The sequence below is a fragment of the Lindgomyces ingoldianus genome (genome assembly GCF_010093535.1).
Source record: "Lindgomyces ingoldianus strain ATCC 200398 unplaced genomic scaffold BDR25scaffold_26, whole genome shotgun sequence".
Taxonomy (NCBI): Eukaryota; Fungi; Ascomycota; class Dothideomycetes; order Pleosporales; family Lindgomycetaceae; genus Lindgomyces; species Lindgomyces ingoldianus.
The window spans coordinates 372,641-389,855 of NW_022985187.1; the positions used below are offsets into that span (position 1 = coordinate 372,641).

The 17,215-nt window shown below is 51.3% G+C and overlaps 7 protein-coding genes across 7 annotated transcripts; 4 read left to right on the forward strand and 3 right to left on the reverse strand.

The window, feature by feature from the left end:
• Nucleotides 1-3,608: 3,608 nt before the first annotated feature.
• Nucleotides 3,609-5,124, reverse strand: BDR25DRAFT_265685 (Sec20-domain-containing protein; the record flags this gene model as incomplete). Its single annotated transcript, XM_033686933.1, has 2 exons — nucleotides 3,609-4,709; nucleotides 4,781-5,124. 2 exons carry the CDS (start codon nucleotides 5,122-5,124, stop codon nucleotides 3,695-3,697), a joined length of 1,359 nt encoding a protein of 452 aa, XP_033544937.1. The 3' UTR covers nucleotides 3,609-3,694.
• Nucleotides 5,125-5,272: 148 nt separating this feature from the next.
• BDR25DRAFT_57659 (uncharacterized protein) lies at nucleotides 5,273-5,979 on the forward strand. Its single transcript, XM_033698766.1, has 3 exons — nucleotides 5,273-5,312; nucleotides 5,359-5,623; nucleotides 5,691-5,979. The coding sequence occupies exons 2-3, from the start codon at nucleotides 5,443-5,445 to the stop codon at nucleotides 5,804-5,806; spliced, it is 297 nt and encodes a 98-aa protein (XP_033544938.1). The 5' UTR covers nucleotides 5,273-5,312; nucleotides 5,359-5,442; the 3' UTR covers nucleotides 5,807-5,979.
• Nucleotides 5,895-7,549, reverse strand: BDR25DRAFT_305117 (pyrophosphatase-domain-containing protein). The gene is made up of 5 exons (XM_033690350.1): nucleotides 7,027-7,549; nucleotides 6,839-6,958; nucleotides 6,434-6,777; nucleotides 6,301-6,384; nucleotides 5,895-6,253 (listed from the first exon to the last, which is right to left on the reverse strand). Exons 1-5 carry the CDS (start codon nucleotides 7,498-7,500, stop codon nucleotides 6,112-6,114), a joined length of 1,164 nt encoding a protein of 387 aa, XP_033544939.1. The 5' UTR covers nucleotides 7,501-7,549; the 3' UTR covers nucleotides 5,895-6,111.
• A 119-nt stretch (nucleotides 7,550-7,668) lies between these two features.
• Nucleotides 7,669-9,779, reverse strand: BDR25DRAFT_344409 (uncharacterized protein; the record flags this gene model as incomplete). The annotated part of the gene is made up of 3 exons (XM_033693938.1): nucleotides 7,669-9,095; nucleotides 9,154-9,223; nucleotides 9,279-9,779. The coding sequence occupies 3 exons, from the start codon at nucleotides 9,777-9,779 to the stop codon at nucleotides 7,669-7,671; spliced, it is 1,998 nt and encodes a 665-aa protein (XP_033544940.1).
• Nucleotides 9,780-11,452: 1,673 nt separating this feature from the next.
• Nucleotides 11,453-12,865, forward strand: BDR25DRAFT_57690 (RNA-binding domain-containing protein). The gene is made up of 6 exons (XM_033698767.1): nucleotides 11,453-11,675; nucleotides 11,728-11,800; nucleotides 11,855-11,961; nucleotides 12,115-12,257; nucleotides 12,311-12,346; nucleotides 12,400-12,865. Exons 1-6 carry the CDS (start codon nucleotides 11,656-11,658, stop codon nucleotides 12,540-12,542), a joined length of 522 nt encoding a protein of 173 aa, XP_033544941.1. The 5' UTR covers nucleotides 11,453-11,655; the 3' UTR covers nucleotides 12,543-12,865.
• Nucleotides 12,646-13,481, forward strand: BDR25DRAFT_357849 (uncharacterized protein; the record flags this gene model as incomplete). Its single annotated transcript, XM_033695859.1, has 6 exons — nucleotides 12,646-12,751; nucleotides 12,829-12,848; nucleotides 12,895-12,958; nucleotides 13,003-13,222; nucleotides 13,268-13,337; nucleotides 13,395-13,481. 6 exons carry the CDS (start codon nucleotides 12,646-12,648, stop codon nucleotides 13,479-13,481), a joined length of 567 nt encoding a protein of 188 aa, XP_033544942.1.
• BDR25DRAFT_344411 (uncharacterized protein) lies at nucleotides 13,420-16,215 on the forward strand. Its single transcript, XM_033693939.1, has 3 exons — nucleotides 13,420-13,732; nucleotides 13,924-15,435; nucleotides 15,495-16,215. The coding sequence occupies exons 1-3, from the start codon at nucleotides 13,511-13,513 to the stop codon at nucleotides 15,921-15,923; spliced, it is 2,163 nt and encodes a 720-aa protein (XP_033544943.1). The 5' UTR covers nucleotides 13,420-13,510; the 3' UTR covers nucleotides 15,924-16,215.
• Nucleotides 16,216-17,215: the final 1,000 nt, after the last annotated feature.

The following is a 17,215-nucleotide window of genomic DNA, read 5'->3' on the forward strand; positions in this document are numbered from 1 at the left end:
CTTGGACTACCGTTAATCCTTAGGTTCTCTCCCGTGATCTCCTCCCTCTCGTCTCCTTCGGCTTATTCAAACCCCTTCAAACACTCTCTCCCATCTCCTTTCCTCACACATCTAGTTGTGATACTTGGAGCCCCAAAAACTGCCTACCTAGTCCGCCACGTCCGTTGCAAAAACTATTGGGAAAGTGGCTTGTACACCCACTCTTCTAAAAACAAATCCGCTTCTACTTCATTTTTTTCTTTTCAAAGATGCCCGGATGTTCTTACATGCTGATAGTAGCACTAGATCTAAGATCTAGACTCCTCAACTGGCAACCATGGCTTTCCCGTGACGGTATGTTCCCCGACTTCGAAATCAAGAGTTATTTGAGGCCACGTCCCCGATATTCAGTTCCGCGTATCGATGGGGGAAATGTAACTTTGAGAAGTTTTCAGGGTCAATCTGAAGGCCGCTGCCTTGCCCAAATCCACATTTGAGAGCGCACATAGATATGCACTCTAAACCCACGTTTCTAGACCGAACCCGAATTTCGTTCACGCGCATGTCCTGTCCTTAGGATTACGAACACTCTCAAGGAGACTGGCAGCTGCTTTAACGGTCACTATACCCTGGTTTCAGAGCCCGTCATATGGGTTTTCCGCTGCGGCAATATATTTTCTCATAGATCTTCCCAGATCTTCCAAATGAGTGGAAGCGCCGGGTCTGGGATCTTTACTACAACAATCAGGTTCTAAATAGCGGGGCGCGTGAGCTTAGTTGGATCTCTTGTTCCCTGGACATTTCAGCTTTCGAGCTCAAGTCCAATGCGGGAAGTATCTAGACAGAATGATATTTGAACATCTTCGATAGAAATGCCGGCAGGAATATGGATAGACTACGAGCCGTCTTTTGCCTGTGAGCATTTATAGATCAAACCATAGTTCGAATTCGAATCCGAGGATTTCACTTCCAAGGCTAAATGCGGAGATGTTATCTTCATGCAAGAGAATCTGAAAAATCGACGTCGTAGGAGCCACAGAGTCCATACCTGTGCTACACATCTCGCTCCTTGGATCATGAGTGGTGTGCACTTGGAATCTGACGTATCTCTGGGACCCAAAACACAACGTCATATTGGAAACATCGGATTCGAGTATGGTAGGTAAGGATAGTTCAAGACAAAGACTAGTGTGTCCGTGGAGAAGCCTCACGGACCCGGTTTTCTCAAAATGTACTAAGCATTGGGAGTATGAAAAAGGGACCAGAAGAAAAGTCTCCTCAACTCCAGGAGATTTTAAACAATTTGCTGGAGTCCCAACGAGGGTATCTGATACTCTTTGAGCTTATTCAACCCCCACCTTTTGTTTTACTGACGTGGGAATCAATCATTCGAGATCGGGATCGAAAGCGCGATAGAAAAAAGCGAATATCCACTCGATGTGGATATGTTGCCTTGCTTGGACCTAACGTCTGTGTTTTTTATGACTCCCCAACTCTCTTCAGGTTAGAGCGGCGGGCCTATCTTGTCTGCACTCAGAACACTATCGTAGAAGTTCCATAGCACGCTCTGCGTTTTAGTTTGGAACGCGAACAACCTGGCGGGATCCTGACCGAAACGAGTCTAAGCTACACTCATATTCCTCTCTCAGATCTTGCGCAATGATAGATCATCTTCCAAACTTGGCCCTTGGAAATATTCGAGGGCCGTCATGTCTCCGCATGCAGTATATTAAAAAAACATCGGAATCTCCAACAATTCACGAAGTTTCGCTGTGGAATCTTCGGGGTTACCAGCTTTTAGATATTCAATATATGCGGACAAATTTCCGGCCCAAATCGAGATTACATTGGAATAATGATTGGAAGTGTTGCCTCAAGACTTCAATGAAATATGACTATAGCCTTGAACATAGGAAAGCCTAGATAGCCCGAGTATGGCAAGGTGCGAGTAGCGGCCCGGAGGACCCTGACAGAAGAAGTCATCGCGTACAAATATGAATCACGAACTTTCCGCCTCTCCTATGCCACGAGGTCGCCAATATGATATCCGGCCCTAGTTTATGCACCATAAATTTCCCAAATATTCCTTCATGCCATCGATAGTATTTTGGATCTGTGTTATATATAGACTCCGAATACATCCAATGTGATTGCATGGAACATGGAATCAACCTAGCATGAAAGGAAAGCAGGCAGAAAAAATGATTGTCGTCTCCAAGAAATTTGTTGCAATGGGAAAAGTTTATTGGGCCGGGTTAACAACGAAAGAGGAGATCGAGGACAGAAGATCTGGTAAGTGGTGTTAGCGCCGAGCTGGTGAAGGAAAGATTAGGCATCAAGAAACTCATGACGAAGCCGTACAATCATTGTTGCCATCCGTAGAAACTAGAAATATACGAGATCACGTTGGTTAAACGGAGCTTGAGCGATTCGCGACGTTGGAGGGTAATCAAACAACGGTAAATCTTGCGGTGGGCTTCATGAGCCATTCACCCTTGAATCGCTTCATTTCCTCTCGGTGCCACATTTTCAACATGTACTCCAGGTGAAAGCCTCAACAGTACGGATTAAAGGGGAAGCTCTTCCTCGAGCAGCTAGATCAGCTAACCGAGCCAATGAAGAAAATTTTGTTCTGGACAGCCCCTTTAGGCTGTCCTCAGTCGTCACTACAGGTATAAAACCATAAATAAGGATATCCACTTAGCCAGGGCACCAATCAAAGCAAGCAGATGACTACCAGCCACGTAGTTAAATCCAGGAGAGTCGGACTGTGCGATGCGACAAACGCCCAACACCAAGCTATAGCTTGAAGAAATGTCACCGAAAACTCTAGGAACCCACTAACTCTCAGAGCCGGCAGACTCTCGATAAGGGGAAAATAAGAGAGTGTGTAATAGAAAAGGGAGAGGCCAGCGCGTGATAGAAAAAAGGAAGAGAAAAGTCGGTTTGACCCGTGGGAGGGTATCTCCACGGCCGTAAGGGTGAAGGGAGGCTTGGAGGGCACGTGCCGCAGCTAATCGAAAGTGATTAGCTCTAGTGATTGGAACAAAGCGGAAGAAAGAGATCAAGGATAAGAAACTGGGGTAGAGAGACGGTGAGGTACGAGAAAGTGAAGGCGAGGTCAAAACTTGCAGGAAACCCTCACAGCAGGGCGAGGAACACGTGCGGAATTCCTGAATGAGTAATTGGATTGGCCTCACGTAACTACATCCCTCGCTAGAGACGATGTTGGAAGCAGATAGGAGCGGTGGAAGCCAATTGAAGTAATGAAAGTGAAGCAGAGTCAAAGATGACCGTGAAACCTCATCGGAGATTTTGGCCGAGAAGCAGGGAAGCCAATCTTAGATGAGTGTTGGAAGCGAGGCTAATGCAACGGACGGGATAAATATTTTAGGTAATGGGTGGAACGTGGCGTAGTGGTGATGCGTCAACGCAGAAATTTGGTGATGGTGCTGACATAAGCGATCAGGAGAACTTTGCCGATGCAGTCCGCCGAGCTTCACTGCTAAATGCTCCAAGCATCTCAAGCCAGAATACTGTAGGAAGATCATAGAGCGGAATAAGCGAAGATCTTATTCCCAAGACATTGCTTTTTAGGCTTTCCTAGAATATGAGTAAAGAGTACGATTGAGAATGTATGCGAAGATACGATGAGGATAATCATGGATATTAACACACTATTTCGATGATCATACGGCCAGCTATCATACGAGTATTACAGCTCATCCCTCTTCCTATGCCCACCACTCTGTTTTTCCTCCTGTCCTTGCCCTATCGCCTGCTCCACCTTCTCGGAATCCGTCTGCTCCTGTTTCGCACTCTCCACATTCTCCTCCCAAATCCTCTTCTTCGGATTCCTCGGCTTATCTGACTCATGCAACACCGTGCCATCCCCCCTCACTACCGGCAAGTTATCCTCTTCAGCTTGTTGTCCCCGTTCCCTCAGCTGAGGATGTTCCTCCACATCCTGATGTTGCTGATCCTGTTCCGCCATTTGGCCGACCTGCTGAGATACACTCTCAGGTGGACTAGGATCGTAGCCCCACCCTCGACCTCCTCCGCCGACACGGACGTAATGGGGAGGTTCGTTGGAGTCGATTATGCGTTTTGGGATTCCGCCTGATGCACTGGGCTTGACAATTAAGCTTGTGCTCGCCTGTTCCTGGACCGATACGCTCGAATTCCCGCTCGTGAGACCCACGACGGCGAAGACGGCGAAGGTGAACTTATAGAGGAGCTTAAGAGGAATCCAGACGAACCACCACAGCGGCCCGTACAACCACCTTCGAAAGATCAACCAGACAATAGTCGTGATCAGAATATAAAAGGCAGTTTCCAGATACCAGGTATCACTCTTCCGGCTCTTCAGCAGAGTGTTCACCAGCGTCTTACTATTCGCCAGAAGCGTATTCAAATCCGTATACTTCTCCCCTAGGTCTGCAAGCGCGGCTGTGGACTGTTCGAGCGTTTCTTGGGCAAATCTTGAACGAGAGAGCTCCGTTTGCATCAATTGGTGGGTGCGACGAAGGCCTGCTGTAACATCTGATGCGGTGCCTACGATGAGTTCGTCGGCGGAGAGCTGGGAGTTTGCGGTTCTGCGGCGGTGGGTAGACGATGGGGTTGGGGAGCCGGATTGGAGATTTGAGAAAAGGAGTTCCCGTTCTTTGGCTTTCGCGTGGTCGGCGTTTCGTTTGGCTGTTAGCTGGGCTTTACGGAATTGGGATCGTGAACTGCAGAGCATCGAGTTAACTCGGTAGGTTGCTAAAGTTTTGCGAGCACAAAAGAAAGGCGGGACTCGTACGATTTCAAATCCTCTGACACCCTTGCAAGCAGCACCGCAAGCCTACTCTTCCCACTCTCCCGCACGCTATCTCTTCTCCTGCTATTTACTCCAGTTCCCTGAACAACGTCCTCAACCTCCTGCCTCAGAAGCTCAAGCTCGTCTTCAAGTTGTTTCAAGCTCTCATGGATCTCAGCACTAAGCTCCAACCGCACATCGCCCTCTTCGGAGCTTAGCGGCACCGATCCGGGCTGGAAGTCTAATTTGGATAAACGCTGGACGAGCTGCAGAAGGGCTTTGTTGGATTCGGAGAGGGTGTTCAGGCGATTTGTGAGAGATTGCGCGGTCGAAGGAAGAGGTGGCATTGTTAAGAAGTCGCGAAACCGGCCAGCTGTTCGGTACTAACTTATGACGACGGTAGTCACAGGCCGGGAAAAACTAAACCCCGAATTCCCGACGCTAAGGTCACGCAGTGAGCTTCTGAAGGTGAATTTGAAGAAAGTGAATCGAAGTCGAGCAGTCAACTTCTATCAATTGCGCCGATACTACTTTGGTATGTCCTCAATTCCTCGTAAAATATCCCGCCAATTCATCACAAGTTGCCAGAGCCTCACTTTCGTCCACCAACGCCTGTGTCTTCGCCCTCTTCTTCCCATTCTTCCCATCCTTCTCATCTCAAAACAATGATAACCCGTTTCCTAACCGACGTCCGTTTAAAATTTAACCCCTTCTCTCCGCGCTCCAAATCCGCGCGACTCTTCCTCTCCCTAATACCGCCGAGTGCCCGAGTCGATGGAATGAAGATCGAGTCGAAAATGCTTCCAAGACACAGCAAAGAGCCTGCATCTCTAGCCCTAAAGTTTAGTACGCGCTTTCGACTTTCGAACGTAAATTGTGGCCACAGAGCCCTAGGCTGACATTATACTTCCAGAAGATGGCAAAGAGATGGATCTTGAGCTCGACAAAATGCGCATAACAGAGGTCATGGAGCGGGTGGACCGACATTCGCGGCTGCTTGCGAGGAAGGAGGAGTTGCTGGGAAACTAAAGGGTTGATCGATATTTTGTGGGCCTTGACGACCTGTACAATTACTTGTATTGGACGAGGCATGCATTACGTGGAGTCACGGCATGGCGTACGACTTTGATATCATGAGCCAAAGCTTTTGCTTTTCGTGTGGATCTATAGGATCCGTGCCATCTGAATTTGGCATATTGAACACGTATTTATGTGCCATTTACCCATACGAAATTCTGCAACCTGCAAACCAACGACTCATGCATATTGCCTCCAACAATCCTCAACCCTCTTCTACTCTAGGCTGAGCTCAGCAGTCTACGTTAAGTTCAAGCCTAACCGGATGGAGCCCCGGAAATAAAAAACCACTTGTCAATGCTTGGGTCGATCGGGGCCGGGCCATGGTTCTCACCCTTGGCGATGTTGAGCTTGCCAGGGTCGACGCGGTCCGGGGAGTGTGGGACGGAGACGTTAGTGCTAGGGATGTCAGAGCACAGTCTCTATCACCGGGTGCCTGAACTTACAGCGAAATCTCACCCTTCTGGGTCTTGCCAGTGATGAGTCTCTCCCAGGCCTCAGCACACTCACGGACAATGTCGGTGGCGTATCTGCTCCCAATTAGCATCACCTCGAACGGTGGCACATAGAACAACATACTTCCTGTTCTTGCACTCGCCGGAGAAAGCAAATTGATTCTCGGGCTTGCCATCCGGGATCTTGTAAATGCGGAACCACTCGTTGGTGGCCCTTAGCAGACCTGGCAGGTGGCGTTCAACGTCCTCGATGTCGTTAAGCTTGGGGGCCAACGGGTCGTTCACATCGATAACGATGATCTTCCAGTCGGTCTCTTCCTCGTCAAGAAGAGCCATGACACCAAGAACCTTGACCTGCTTGACCTCGCCGGGCCTGGCGACGAGCTCGCCAATCTCGCAGACGTCCAAGGGATCATTGTCACCCTTAGCCTTGGTCTCGGGGTGGATGACGTTCGGGTCTTCCCACGTCTGCAGAAGCAGTCAGTGCATTGTCCGATATCGGGAGGCGGCGTGGAGATCAAGGTCGTACCTGGGGAAAGGCACCGTAGTTCCAGAGGTAGCCCTTGTGCGGGAAGCAGTTCCTCACGTATCTCAGCTTGCCCTTCTTGATGTCCTGCTTGATGGGGTTGAGCGTCTCCTCTTTGCAGATCTGTTGGGTAACGTCAGCTCCCAGACTCTCCACGGGAAATACAAAGCTGCAGATTGACGAGGACACACCTCCATCTTAGCATTGGTCCAGCGTGGCACCTCGACAATCATGTTGAGGATGGTCTGCTGCTCATTGGCATACAGGGGGATATCGTGGAAGGGTGAGACTGGGACGCCATCCTTCTCGATGAAGACGCGGTGCTCGAGTGTGTTGGCGGCACCAATCCGCCTCGCTGTGTATTGGCTCGCGGCCTTGGAGTGATATCCCTTCTCGGAGACGGGGAGAGTGGTCATGGTTGCGATGGGTTGCGGTGTTGAGTGGAGGTGGCCTGCCAGCTGTTGTGTCCGAGATCGAATTTTATCGAGTCTGGCGGGATTGGTGGGGCAGGCAGGCGCAGCCGGGCGGTGGGAACTAGGCGCAGCCAGCGTGACGAATGTCACCAACGATTGTCTGCATGGGACAACCGTCGGAAAGGGGCGATAGGTGAAAGGTTTATATTTCTGGGCTGCATTGAGCCGTAACAGGTGAGTATGACAGGTCATACAGAAAATGACAGACCGAGTCGGCTAGACATCCACCGGTTGAGCTCCCTCCTAGGCCGAGGATGAAGGGTCGAAGGGAGCCGCACCACCATCACTCGGAAAGTTTGGCGCTTAGTCATGTACAGCTCCAGCGGCTTGCATGACGGATTTCTTGCGAATTTGACCACATCAGTATAGTTTATGAGGACGCCAGAAACCTTCCACAACGACTCCATCTCTCTGCACAAAACTCTCCCCGCCTCTATCTATTCCGTGCGGTGAGGCAAGATCATCCTCCGCCACGTCGGCTCCAAAGTCATACGATGTTATTTCTTCAGGCGGATATCCCAAGTCCAGACCGTAGTAGTTTCCTTCATCATCGCCATCATCGACAATGCATTTGTCATCTCTGGTGTAAGCGTCGTGCTCGGGTTCATATTCAATCGCATGCTGCTGCTGCATCAGATATTGTCGTTCCGCTTGTTCTTCGTAAATACTGGGACGGGAAAAGTTGGGCCGGTGAGGTTGACCTATCTCAACACCAGTGAACCGAACTGCAGGTGTCCTCTGGGATACTCTATGGAGCTGTGGACTCGCTGTTTCCTTTTCACTGTCCAGTCTGGGCTCCACGTGCAAGCTGTTGTACCCATACGATGCGACTACTCGACGCCTTCCTTCGTCAAATGCGGAGTTGCACTCTTGTAAGATTCTTCCAAGGCTTGAAGAACTTGGAGGTTCGATAGTGTTCACCGCCATTTCTGTATGTCCAACTGCAAGCTCATCAGCGTGGTTGTCATGAACGAGCTCGGTTTTCTTGGGCGAATGTGCAGTGTTCTCTAAGCCAATACTGTTCTTAACGTTTGGACAGCCGGCTATTATGCCGCTTGGCTTTGCAGCTTGAGGTATAGCGGCCTGCGTAGAAGCTGGCGATGCTATTGTTTCATCCCCTTTACGATTACTTCTCCTAGCTCGGTCAACAGTGTTCGATGCTCGTGGGGAAGAGGTACGTTGAGGAAGCGAGTGTGATCGGGATGCCTGGTGATTTGCTGGAGCTAATGAGGATATCTCGAAGCATCCGCCACTACCATCTGTTATGTGTCTGGCTATGGAAGAGGCGTCCGGCCGTGAGTGCAATGGATCCGTTATATACATTCTTTCCCCATCTCGTCTGTCTAGTATCGCGGCCAGCTTACCAACGTCGATAGTAGAACCTGCTCGAGGGAATATCGTTGGACTCGACGGTCGGACGGACTCAGACCAGGAGACATAGCTCCCACTCTCATGTCTTGCTACCCGGCCCCCAACCCTGAGATATGCTTCCTTATCGGGTAGCTCGACAGTAGGTACGGCGTTATCGATCAGTGACGATCTCTTATGCTCGTGATCGAGGTCCCGAACAAGGCTCTGTCGGCACGAGCCCCCCTTCGCTTGGATATTCGCATCCTTCTCTGCTAGGACTGGTCGGAGAGAGGTAAAGTATGCAGATATCTCTTCTTGCTTAGCCTGTGCATGATCTTTTTTGCGCTTTTTCATTGGCAACCCTGCCTGAGGGACGGCTTCCGGTTGGCCCTTATTCTTCTGCAAGAACTTCATCTCTGAGAAGACCAAGTCCGGCACTACCGATGACTTAGTCAATGGGCTGAGGTGCGGGGGACCGGCAGAGGAGGGGCTTACGGCCTCGACCTTTGACTGGCGACGACGCTCTTCCCTTGTTGAATATCCCCAGTTTCTCTCGAGGCTTCAACTACGCCAGTTGTCAGTGCCTCCCCAGCCAACGAAACGTATGATGGACATCATACAGTCAGTCGATCTCTCGGGACATTCTTGGCGTGGAAGCTCTGGACTAGGCCTACCCCCTGGTCGGCCTTCTTGCGCCTTGATTTGCGTCTGGTTTTCCTTGATTCGCCGCTCCGGGTCTGATATACCTGCTTCCCCCGTCCCTTAACATCCTTCGATGTGGGTTCGTAGCGCTCGAGGCGTGTCTTGCGTCGAGGCCTGCGTGCATAGGGGTGGCTCGACTTGCTGTTTCCTGCAGAGTCGCCTAGAGCGCTAGTTGCATGACTGCAAGCGCTGTCCTCGGCGCTGTCGTCGATATCGGCCCCGTGTCTAATTGAGGGAGGGATTTGGCGCCCTGGGCGGGTGTCGAGGAGTGAACTGTCCGACGTACTACGCTTCCGCCGGCGGACCTCCTTTGGGGACTCCCCCTTTGGATGGAGGAACGGAGGCAGGCCGAGCTGCTCGGAGAGAGTTGGGGGCCTCTCTGGCAGTTCAATATCGGCCAGCCATGTGCGAATGTCCATTGGAAGCTTAAGATGCGGCAACTATCACGGCCTATGGCGAGGGCGCGATGCGGGCGGCTGACCGAGCGAGCCGTCCCGTAATTGGGATTCGGAGACTTCGGCCACAGGACCGCCTCTGTCAGGAATCAGTTGTTGTAGTACAGCATGAGCTTGCGAGGTTGCGAGCAGGATAGCCGGTCAGGAGACGGAGAGAGGCGTCCAGCATCAGGAGGAGAGATTGGGTGTGTGTAACGGGACTGAAGGCCGGCCTGTTGCACGCCCCGTAATATCACAATGCGTCTTATGGTGGGGGGGGAGGCGAGGCAGTGGAAGGGTCATCGTCACCGCTGGAGAGGGAAACTTCGAATGCTGCTGGCGTTGCCGTTGCAGTGGACATGGCAGGCGCGAACAGGAAGACTCGGCCATTCACTACTCCCGCGGGCTCTGGGGCTGGGGGCCAGCAGAGTGGGCTCTCACGGCCGGAGCAGAGACGTCTTTATGGGAGCACATTTCACAACTGACAGCTGCTGCTGGACGGCGGTGACTTCGAAGTGCGCGAGGCGTGCCATGCCGGCCGCTGATTGGCCGGACGTGGGACTGCGAAAGACTGAGGCATGACGCCGCGACCCTGCTCTGTCCAACTCTGCTACATGACAGGAATCACGCTCAATGCCACGCTGATGCTCAAAATCAACAACGATCACAACGACAACGACGACAGTGATACCTTGCATCGCACCGCTCTCCATCTTCTCGCCTACCCGTGCAAGTGGCCGCCCAGTGCTGGCCTGCGCACGAGCCAAGGGTGGTGTCGCGGTGCCGGGTTCAACGCCGTCAAAATTTCCTCTCCGCACTCGCGCTGCGATAATCAATTTGATAAGCTTCTTTAAACCATCCCTCCCCCATCCAATGCTCGCGCGCCGTCCACGCACCCTCACGGCAAATATCTTTTACTTTTTGCCCTGCCCAAACGCTGCTGCGCTTTCGGACACGCCACACGCTCGACGGCAGGCGTCTTCCTTCCACACATTTGGAATTGTCCAATAATGCCTCTTCACGCACGCTGGCCACTTTTCCAGTGAGAACTCGCCGTGGCAGTCCGGCCTATCAAGCATCTAAGCAGTCGTCTTTTGCATAAGGCACGGCCAGCCCAGACAGTAGCACCTCCCGCCCGCCTGTCATTGGGCATGGGGCTCGCGGATAGGGCCTGGCACTAGCTAAAGGCCGCATGATATTGTGGCCACGGGGTGTGAATGTGAAAGGCTCCTCATGCCCATGATGCCCGCTCTCAGGCGCAAAGGCTACAAGAAGCCCTGTCTGTCGCCTGTCCTGCGTATCAGAATCCCCGAGTGTCGTATTCTGCTTCTTACCACGACACGCAATCCTGACCCGACCTTTTTCTACCCTACCCGGCTGCCGCCTTTATTATCATCCATTGCCCCCGGCCGCTTGCGAGAGTGTTTTCAGTCCACTAGCGCTCTTTCACTTTGACGGAGGGGTAAACTTATCTCCCAGATTTTCTCGCAATCTTTTCTTTTGCCCCGCCATCTCCAACCCTCGACGCTTCACCATCCCCAGCTCCACAGCCTACCACCACCACTTACTTACTGTTACTGTCTACCATTGACTCACGGGAGCCAATAACGTGCGCAATCGACCGACCTTCGCTCCGGTGCTTATAAGACCAAATGTTCGTTCTATCATCATGCCCTCTGCTGCCTGACTCGTTTGGAGCCACCACGGCCTCACTGCCCTGTTTCCTTTCTCAATCTCTGCTGACGCTCTGCATCCTTGTACTTCCTGTTTTCTGAGCATGTCATGAGTCAATTCTTGTCGCGCGCGTCCCTTGAGAAGAGTGTGTGAATTGAGACCGTTTAGAGTGCAGTTCGAGTCCATCATGTCTAAGCTGTTCGTTGGGTAAGCCCATACATTCCACCTACTCGAAATACCAAGCTGATACCAGCCCCAGAGGCCTTGCCTGGCATACCGATGATGCGACTTTGCGCGAGAAGTTCGAGGAGTTTGGCCAGGTCGAGGAGGCCGTAAGTACCCCCCCTACGGCAAGGTGGTCCATTATCATGCTCACATGACGCCAGGTCGTCGTGAAGGATCGCGATACCGGGCGCAGCCGTGGCTTCGGTTTTGTACGCTTCTCTCAGGATTCCGAGGCAGATGCTGCCATGCAATCAATGAACAATGTCGAGTGAGTGTTTTCTCTGTCTCTCTAGCCGTGCTCTCTACGTTGGTGGCTTTCCCTGGACAATCCACCATTCCTGATTGGCCCCTGCAGCCTTCACTTAAGTTTCTTATCTGTATAGACCGGCATTTATTCGGCGTCGTGCTAATGTGTGATTAGTTTCGATGGACGCTCGATCCGCGTTGACAAGGCTTCGGACCGTGCCAGTGGAGGAGGTGGTGGAGGGGGCGGAGGAGGCTTCGGCGGTGGACGTGGCGGTGGTGGTTACGGATATCAATCTCGTGGAGGCTATCAAGGCGGCGGTAAGTTTGACATGGCCTTTATGCCGTTGTCTCATGCTCATTCACTCTTCCAGGCGGTGGCGGTGGTGGCGGCTACCAGAGCCGAGGAGGTAGGCTACCCACTCCCATAGAACATCCGAATGTTTGCTAACAATCAGTACAGGCTACAGTGGTGGTGGCGGCGGTGGTGCTGGCAACTGGGGCTCTCAACAGCAGGGCTCATATCCACCCCGAGGTGGCTACGGCCAAGGAGGCTATGGGGGCGGACAGGAGCAAGGAGGGCAGGGTGGGGGCCAACAATGGTAGAGGCCTCGCACGAGACCCAATCGACATACCTCACCTCTCTTTACTTTCCTGTTTGTTTTCTTGACGGTCATTACTGGAACGAAATTGCGATGGAACACCCCAAATGGATGGATTTGCTTATGGCCTCGATCATCTTGGAGGATGTGTGGCTTCCTCTGCTTTAATGGGCTGGCGCTGGCGAGTCAATGAGCTTCTGCAATTCCTCCCATGTCTCTAGGGCAGGATGGGTTAAAGATTGCGAGTTGGGCTGGTAACTTTGATCAGATGAGATGATTAATACCCATAGTCAAATCAGAACCTGCTGCTGTCTGCTTCTTGCACTACTTTTCTCTAGACCTATGGCTTGCAATAGCGCTCGTCTCTCACTGACATGGTCACAAATACCGAGCAATCCCACCTACAACTGAGCGCTCTGGGTCGCACGGGGAGGATCTAGGGTTCGGGCATCAATATGTTCGAGTGAAGTGCAAGGCCAGATGCTCAGAAGGGTATAGATCGACTCTGATACTCTCGGATCCTGGTCTCGGCTATTTCTCCGCACTCCGATACCAAAATTATCGCATACGAGAGTCTTCAATATCGCCGATAGCCCTAATATGGCAGTTCGTGCTCCTCTGGGACTTTGGCTGCATGTTCCACTGCAGAACTGCAAACAAGACGCCAAACCGCTCCGGGAAACGGTCTTGTTGAGTTGTGATGGATTGCACAGGACGTGCATGCGTCAGACGCCTCGACAGCGGCAGAGGAAAGTGCGGGAATCCTGAAGGATTGATGGTCGCTCGCCAAGGAGCTGTTGTGGACAGGGGCAGCACCGCCACAGGAAACGCAAACGCATTGAATGTGTTTGCCTAGGAAGGATCGCGAGTTTGGGTTTCCTCAACCTCCAACCTCAACCTCCAACCTCAACCTCGACGCCCTCTCTCCCTTTCCATATCCTGACTCCTTTCTAGCATGAACTTGCGGGCAACATGAAGGGCTGGAACGATTCAGAACAAGTCTTGTCCACTGCACAGCGTAGAAACCGTCGACCTGTCGCCTCATTCCTCGCTGGTTCTCTGGTGGGAATTCTGATCACCTCAGGGCTTCTATCGACTTTTCCTTCGCTCTCAGGGCGTCTTGTTCCATCGGCGATATCTCAATATGGAATCAGGTATTCGTACCCTGCGTCTGCTACCTTTGAATGGTCTGATGTAAGTTCGTTTCCTGACCATCAGTCAAACTCGCCTATTCACCGCCACTCCTCTTATCTGATCATCTCCCCCCAAGCCCACTCCTCTTGTGCTACATGACATAAATCGACAACCCCGAACCTTCTCTTCAAAATATAGAACCATGAAATGTGCCACAGCCCGTCTCCTCATCATGCTCATTATACTTGCAGATCGAAGCGACAGAGCAGCTCGAATTCCACCCATGCTACTCCGGGTATGGCGGGTTTGAATGCGCAAAGCTGAAACTCCCTCTCGACTACTTCAATGAAACTTACCCCAATGAAACCATAAGCCTTGCCCTTGTCAAACTGCCCGCCAAGGTCCCCGTGACTGATCCTCGCTATGGAGGGCCCATACTCATCAATCCTGGCGGACCGGGTGGCTCCGGCATTTTGCTCGCGCTTGGCGGAGCATATCAACTTCAGACTATTGTCGACCCGATAGAGGGGCCAAACGAAACTCCCCTGGGAGCAAAGTACTTCGATATCATCGGATTTGACCCTCGCGGGATTGGGTTGACCGAGCCTGCGGCAGTCTGTCTTCCAGATGGCCCTTCCATATGGTCCTGGATGCTGAGGGAAAAGTCTGAAGGCATTCTAGGGAGCTCTGATGCTGCCCTTGGTCGACTCTGGTCAATGACACATGCCTTTGGTTCTTCGTGTAAGCAAGTCGCAGAAGACGAAGATGGACCCGATATCAAGCAATACATGACTACTGCGTCGGTAGCCCGGGATATGCTCGAGTTGGCAGAAAAGCATGCCGCATATGTCGAAGACCAATCAGCAAGTAAGAAGCCAGCCCATGGAAACCTGCACTGTAACCGTAGGCCGGAACCCGTCAAACTTCAGTACTGGGGATTCTCGTACGGCACGTACCTCGGTTCAACATTTGCGTCCATGTTTCCAGACCGCGTTGGCCGTCTTATTCTGGATGGTGTTGTCAATTCAGATGACTACAATCAAAGCCTTGGCAATGGTAGCCTGCATGACGCTGAAAAGGTCATGAACTCTTTCTACACCTATTGTATTAACGTAGGACCCAAGTCATGCCCTCTAGCTACGCATACATCCACTGCAACTGACGTCAAGGAACGCACGCAATCCATCATAAGCTCTCTCTATCACAACCCACTTCCCATTGTCACCGCCACAGGACCAGAAGTTTTTTCGTACTCTGACATTAAGTCGCTTGCATTCTCGTCGCTCTACCTACCGGCCATAATCTTCCCATTGTTGGCTCAAGTCCTAGTCGCAGTGGAAGCGGGTAGCGGTAGCGCCCTCAACCTTCTCGTGGAAGCCTTCCGCCCTAGCCACGTCTATCAATGTCCACTAAACTCCTCCACCCCCGCTGTTCAAGTTTTAACAGATACCCCTGGGATTGCCATCCTCTGCTCTGATGGATACGACCAGAGTTCTGAGAATACCGATTCCTTCAAAAAATACTGGCACGAGCTCGCCCATACGTCGCCAACCTCTGGGTCGATATGGGCGATGCTAAGGATGAAGTGCGCGGCTTGGAAGATCAGGGCTGTGTATCGGTTCAAAGGAGAGTTTGGAGGCAAGACAAGCCATCCCATCCTCTGGATTGGAAATACCGCAGACCCAGTGACGCCTCTGAAAAGCGCAAGGATTATGGGTGAAAGGTTCGTGGGGAGTGTTGTGCTTACTCAGGATAGCGCTGGGGTGAGTTACCGAGAAGCAGTAACGTATTCAATATATTTGCGGCTGACGTTATCTTGTAGCATTGTTCTATATCAACACCCACACCGTGTACCCTAAACCACATCAGAAACTACTTCCAGTTCGGCACCCTTCCCCCACAAAATACAATCTGCATCCCTCCTACTTCTCCATTCTCCCTCAACTCCACCCGACCCAGGTCTCCGTTCTACGATGTCGAGCTCACTAAAATCATCCTTGGTGTCGATGATCTCCCTCCCGCCGGGTTTGCCACTCCAGGCGCGGACGCGTTCGTAGAAGAGCAAGTTGATGTACTGGAGCTTGCAAATAGGGTTCACACAGATGAAGTCTTGGCCAAGGATATTGAAGCTCGGATGGAAGCTGCAAAGCATGTGCAGAGGTTCTTTGCTGAGGAGAATGTACAGTGGAAGTTTCTGCGGAGTCAGCGGGCTGATGAGCTTCTGAGCGCATTCATCCATGACGACATCTAGGTCTGAGGCATTCCTTTGTATGCTTTAGCGAAAGGATGTAGAGTAGGATTTAGTGGGTTTGTACAGCAAGGAGAACTCTTGACAGACAAAATAGCCTTGAGTGTTGGAGGCATGATCGAAGGACGGCTGGATGTTTGGTTAGATGGAGGATCGGCAGTGGTATTGGTGAGACGGGAATCTTACATCTCTTAGACCTCTTTACCGCTTCACTTCTACACAACATTCATTTCCCTACAGCCCACCTACAAAGCCTGTTCCCCTAAATCATCAATCCCAGGTAACTAATTATATCTTATCCACCGCTCTACCAAACTCAGTCTCGGAAGCCTCCAAGCTTGAGAATACTTATACAGACTTTTACCCTTCTAGTCTTCTGACTTTCTACAACGCATATGAAGGGCAAGTGCGATGGATCTCAAAGGCTGTACATTGGTGTATATTACTGCACTTGCGATTGAACTGTGCTCAGGCGGAACTTTGAGATTAGGTAAGTCGGCTTCGGGTAACTAGGAAAAAGCATTTGGGTCGTAGCTGCTATTTCTCCACCAGCAGAAGAGAAGAGGTATCTGAATCTAGAAAGCCGAGAATTAACCATCGCCGCTCATAGAAAGTTTACATGATATTCGTCGCGTCTAAGGTTGGGTAGAATTTGCAAATATCCGATTGAGCTCGATCTTCTCGGGATAGATGCGGTGCAAGCCCACGGCATAATTCGACCAATCACCTAGAAATTACCAATACCACCACATCCACGACTTCATCTGAAGAGGGTGCTAATGCGTCTGCACGAATGTTACACACAAACCCTCGTTCCTACCAAACAGGCCCGTGTCGGGTTCGGGTAGAGGCTAGAGAGTACGGAATAGAAACTAGGGAACTCATATCCCTGCAGCTAGCTCAATTCCACCTGGCACACTAAGCTCTTCGCAGTTTGAAACACAAGCTAGTTGTGCGCTCGCTTAGCTAGCCAATTGTTGCGTGAGGCATTATTCGATTTTACGCTTGTTGTCGATTTCTTAGATTATTTCATGGATGCATGGCAAAGCTATCTAACACGATACATGGGCTAGTGTTACCTTTTCAAGCGCAGCTCTAATTCATTCTAGATTGTAGTCGGGTTATAATCGGTCTTTTATTTTTATTTTTATTTTTGCTCCACTCTCCCTCTCTTTATCACTGTTATACTCCTACCTTACCTCCAATCCTAACAACTGCTCTCATACCTTAACGGGGCTCCTGCTGCCATCACACGCCGACTAAGCACTGGAATATTGGGGGCCGGGGTACATGAC

Bases quoted from the DNA above. Each gene is read 5' to 3' on its own strand.
- BDR25DRAFT_57690 (XM_033698767.1), top strand. From the start codon at position 11,656: ATGTCTAAGCTGTTCGTTGG. The intron at 12,258-12,310 runs GTAAGTTTGACA...TCACTCTTCCAG, and splicing joins TGGAGGCTATCAAGGCGGCG to GCGGTGGCGGTGGTGGCGGC. The intron at 12,347-12,399 runs GTAGGCTACCCA...CAATCAGTACAG, and splicing joins CGGCTACCAGAGCCGAGGAG to GCTACAGTGGTGGTGGCGGC.
- BDR25DRAFT_57659 (XM_033698766.1), top strand. From the start codon at position 5,443: ATGATAACCCGTTTCCTAACCGACGTCCGTTTAAAATTTAACCCCTTC. The intron at 5,624-5,690 runs GTACGCGCTTTC...TTATACTTCCAG, and splicing joins ATCTCTAGCCCTAAAGTTTA to AAGATGGCAAAGAGATGGAT.
- BDR25DRAFT_305117 (XM_033690350.1), bottom strand. From the start codon at position 7,500: ATGACCTGTCATACTCACCTGTTACGGCTCAATGCAGCCCAGAAATAT. The intron at 6,959-7,026 runs GTGTGTCCTCGT...GTTACCCAACAG, and splicing joins GGACCAATGCTAAGATGGAG to ATCTGCAAAGAGGAGACGCT. The intron at 6,778-6,838 runs GTACGACCTTGA...CTGCTTCTGCAG, and splicing joins ACTACGGTGCCTTTCCCCAG to ACGTGGGAAGACCCGAACGT.
- BDR25DRAFT_344411 (XM_033693939.1), top strand. From the start codon at position 13,511: ATGAAGGGCTGGAACGATTCAGAACAAGTCTTGTCCACTGCACAGCGT. The intron at 13,733-13,923 runs GTAAGTTCGTTT...TTATACTTGCAG, and splicing joins CTACCTTTGAATGGTCTGAT to ATCGAAGCGACAGAGCAGCT. The intron at 15,436-15,494 runs GTGAGTTACCGA...GTTATCTTGTAG, and splicing joins TTACTCAGGATAGCGCTGGG to CATTGTTCTATATCAACACC.